The 4,285-nt window shown below is 48.0% G+C and overlaps 1 protein-coding gene across 19 annotated transcripts in view; it reads right to left on the reverse strand.

Moving 5' to 3' along the window:
* Positions 1–4,285, reverse strand: part of STYXL1 (serine/threonine/tyrosine interacting like 1) — a 59,007-nt gene that overhangs the window by 10,450 nt on the left and 44,272 nt on the right. For all 19 annotated transcript variants that reach the window (XM_017533457.2, XM_017533463.2, XM_017533460.2 and 16 more), the window contains one exon: positions 948–1,093. In XM_017533457.2, the coding sequence (XP_017388946.1) occupies positions 948–1,093 (146 nt within the window). The remainder of the gene's footprint in view (positions 1–947; positions 1,094–4,285) is intronic.

The raw sequence follows: 4,285 nt of genomic DNA on the forward strand, positions 1-4,285 counted from the left end.
TTCAGGTGATTCTCCTGCCTCAGCCTCCGAGGTTCAGGTGATTCGCCTGCCTCAGCCTCCCAGGTTCAGGTGATTCTCCTGCCTCAGCCTCCCAGATTCAGGTGATTCTCCTGCCTCAGCCTCCCAAGTGGCTGGGATTACAGGCATGTGCCACCATGCCCGGCTAATGTTTTTTTAGTAGAGACGGGGTTTCACCATGTTGGCCGGGCTGGTCTCAAACTCCCAACCTCAGCTGATCCACCTGCCTTGGCCTCCCAAAGTGCTGGAATTATAGGCGAGATACCACACCCAGCCAAAAAAATTTATTTTTTATTTTAAGCTCCCACTATGTGGGAGGGGATTCCAGATAGCTGGAAATCCCCCTAAATTTTTTTTTAAGTACGTATCTTAGCCAGGCATGGTGGCTCACGCCTATAATCCCAGCACTTTGGGAGGGCAAGGCAGATTGCTTGAGGCTAGGGGTTCCTGACCAACCTGGGCAACACAGTGAGACCTCATCTGGGAAACAGTACAAGACCCTGTCTCTAAAATAATAAATTAAATAAATAAACAAGACCCTGTCTCTAAAATGAAATAAAAAATAAAATATAGTCCGGGCACGGGGGCTCACGCCTGTAATCCCAGCACTTTGGGAGGCTGAGGCAGGTGGATCATTTGAGGCCAGGTGTTCGAGACCAGTCCGGCCAACATTGTGAAACCCTGTCTCTACTAAAAAATACAAAAATCAACTGGGCATGATGGCACACACCTGTAGTCCCAGCAATATGGGAGGCTGAGACAGGAGAATCGCTTGAACCCAGGAGGAGGAGGTTGCAGTGAGCCAAGATCGTGCCACTGTACTCCAGCCTGGGTGACAGAGCAAGACTCTTTCTCAAAAATGAAAACAAATAAGTGTAAATATTAAAAAATAAAATGAAATACAAATTGATAGCATCTCCTGTACTTACAAGGGCCCCGTTTCCATGGAGACATTGATATGGGCTTTGATTTTCAAGTCCTTCTGAATTTTGGGGTCACAGGCTTGACTGAAATTGCCCAGGAAGACCTTTCCCGGCACAATTTCAATGGGATATGGCTGGAACGCATCCAGTTCCTGAAGTGGGGAAGAAGAAAGGCAGCTATGAGCGTATTTCTCAGGGAAGAGGGATGTTTGTCTCTTGAAACACAGCTCGGCAAGCAGGCATGGAAGGGTAGTTCCAGGACAGTGACAGTGACAGAGATCCAGACTTTGAAAGTGACTGGCATGCTGTAATGTGTGTGGGGCGCAGGGCAAGTCACGACAAAAGCACTGAACCGCAGTCTCACGGTGCAGAGCGCAGGGTCTCAGCACTGGTGTCTGTTTCCCTCCATGGCACCTGTGTACACTTGGCCAGGTACACAAAGGTTGTACTGAGGATGCTGCAGCCCAGAACTGTAACAACCCAGCGTGTACTGGGGGCCTGGGAGGATGGAGAAGGACAGAGCTCTTATTACACTTGGAGACCACCAGAATTCAAATACCCCTCTCTCACTTTATACACACGTACACACTTTTTTTTTTTGTCCAAACCTCACAAACACACACATTTTTTTGAGACAGCATTTCACTCTTGCTGCCCAGGCTGGAGTGCAAGGGCACGATCTCAGCCCACCGCAACCTCCGCCTCCCAGGTTCAAGTGATTCCCCTGCCTAACCCTCCTGAGTAGCTGGGACTACAGGCGTGTGCCACCACGCCCGGCTAATTTTTTGTATTTTTAGTAGAGACGGGGTTTCACCATCTTGGCCAGGATGGTCTCGATCTCCTGACCTTGTGATCAGCCCACGTCGGCCTACCTAAGTGCTGGAATTATGGCATAAGCCACCACACCCGGCCACACATATATATTTTGAGACAGAGTCCCGCTCTGTTGCCCAGGCTGGGGTGCAGTGGTGAGATCTTGGCTCACTGTAACCTCCGCCTCCTGGGTTCAAGCGATTCTCTTGCCTCAGCCTCCCCAGTAGTTGGGATTACAGGTGTGCACCACTACAATTTTGTGTATTTTTGGTAGAGATGAGCTTTAGGCATGTTGGCCATGCTGGTCTTGAACTCCTGACCTCAAGTAATCCACCTGCCTTGGCCTCCCAAAGTGGTGATTACAGGCGTGAGCCACCATGCACAGCCTATCTTTTTCTTTTTTTAAGATACAGGGTCTCACTCTGCTACCCAGGCTGGAGTGCAAGTGGCTCAATCGCAGCTCGCGGCCGTCTTGACCTCCTGGGGTCAAGTGATTCTCCTGCCTCAGCCTCCCAGGTAGCTGGGACTACAATTGCACATGACTACACCCAGATAATTTTGATACTTTTATCTTTTGTAGAGATGGGTCTCGCTATGTTGCCCAGGCTAGCCTCAAACTCCAGACTGCAGTGATCCTCCTGCCTCAGCCTCCCAAAGTGCTGGGATACACGTGAGCCACCTGCATGCCCAGAAATGAATTCTGATTAACCCAGAGTATGTGTAGAGGGGTAGAGAGAACAAGACAGGCCGGGCGCGGAGGCTCACGCCTATAACCCTAGCACTTTGGGAGGCCGAGGTAGGTGGATTACCTGAGGTCAGGAGATCAAGACCAGCCTGGCCATCATGGTGAAACCCCATCTTTAAAAAGAAAAAAAAAAAAAAAGAGAGAACAAGACAACTACTTAAATGGGAGTTTCCCGAGTTCCAGGTCCAACCTTATAATTAAAACTTTCGTTTATTTAAAACACAAAGTGAAGGATTATCGCTATATTTCCCAAAGTGTGTTCTAAGAAACACTAGTCCCCCATAAGGCACTATGAAAAAAAGGCTTCAGGAGTTCAGATAACCAAATGCAATCTGCCCCCATATCTGTGGGTTCCACATCCATGGATTCAAGCAAACTTGGATCAAAAATATCCAGAAAAGAAATTCATGGTTGTTACCGGGCGTGGTGGCTCACACCTGTAATCCCAGCACTTTGAGGGGGCCAAGATGAGCAGATCACCTGAGGTCAGGAGTTCGAGACCGGCCTGACCAACATGGTGAAAACTCGTCTTTATAAAAACAAAATTTTTAAAATAAAATTAAATAAAAAATTCATGGTTGTATCTGTACAGAACATGTACACACTTTTTTCTTGTCATTATTTCCTAAACAATACAGTATAACAATTATTTACATAGCATACACATTGTATTAGGTAATATAAATAATTTAGTGATGATTTAAGTATATAGGAGGGGCCAGGTGAGGTGGCTCACATCTGTAACCCCATCACTTTGGGAGGCCGAGGCAGGAAGATCACCTGAAGTCAGGAGTTTGAGACCAGCCTGGCCAACAATTGAAACCCTGTTTCCACTAAAAACACAAAAATCAGCCGGGCATGGTGGCGCATGCCTGTAGTCCCAGCTACTCGGGAGGCTGAGACAGAAAAATCACTTGATCCTGGGAGGTGGAAGTTGCAGTGAGCCGAGATCGTGCCACTGCACTCCAGACTGGGCCACAGAGCAAGACTCTGTCTCAAATAGATAAATAAACTATATGGGAGGATATACTTAGGTTAGATGCAAATACTACACCATCTTATATCAGGAACTTGAAGATCCAAGGATTTTGGTATCTGCTGGGGGCCCTGGAACCAATCTCCATGGATACTTAAGGACAACTGTACAAATGGACAGCTGTACCTATGATTCCTCTTTCGGAAACAAGGTGTACATTTGCAATCAAAGGTTCGAAGGAAGTTGGGCACAGTGGCCGCTCACGTCTGTAATACCTGCACTTTGGGAGGCCAAGGGGAGAGGATCTCTTGAGCCCAGGAGTTTGAGACCAGCCTGGGTGACACAGCAAGAGCCTTGTCTCTACAAAAAAAAAAAAAAAAATTGCTGGGTGTGGTGGTACATGGGTATAGTCCCAGCTACTCAGGAGGCTGAAATGGGAGGACCCCACAGGAGTGTGAGGTTACAGCGAGCTGTGACTGCATCACTGCACTCCAGCTGGTCTCTTCTATAAAAAAGAAAACAAAGAAAGCCAGGCACAGTGGCTCATGCTTGTAATGCCAGCAGCACTTTGGGAGGGCAAGGCAGGTAGATCACCTGAGGTCAGGAATTTGAGACCAGCCTGACCAACATGGTGAAACCCCATCTCTACTAAAAATATAAAAATTAGTCAGGTGTGGCAGTGCACGCCTGTAGTCCAAGCTACTCAGGAGGCTGGGGCAGGAGAATCACTTGAATCCAGGAGGCAGAGGTTGCAGTGAGCTGATATCATGCCACTGCACTCCAGCCTGGTGACAGAGTGAGACTCCATCT

This window comes from Cebus imitator, unplaced genomic scaffold (genome assembly GCF_001604975.1).
Source record: "Cebus imitator isolate Cc_AM_T3 unplaced genomic scaffold, Cebus_imitator-1.0 Scaffold82, whole genome shotgun sequence".
Taxonomy (NCBI): domain Eukaryota; kingdom Metazoa; phylum Chordata; class Mammalia; order Primates; family Cebidae; genus Cebus; species Cebus imitator.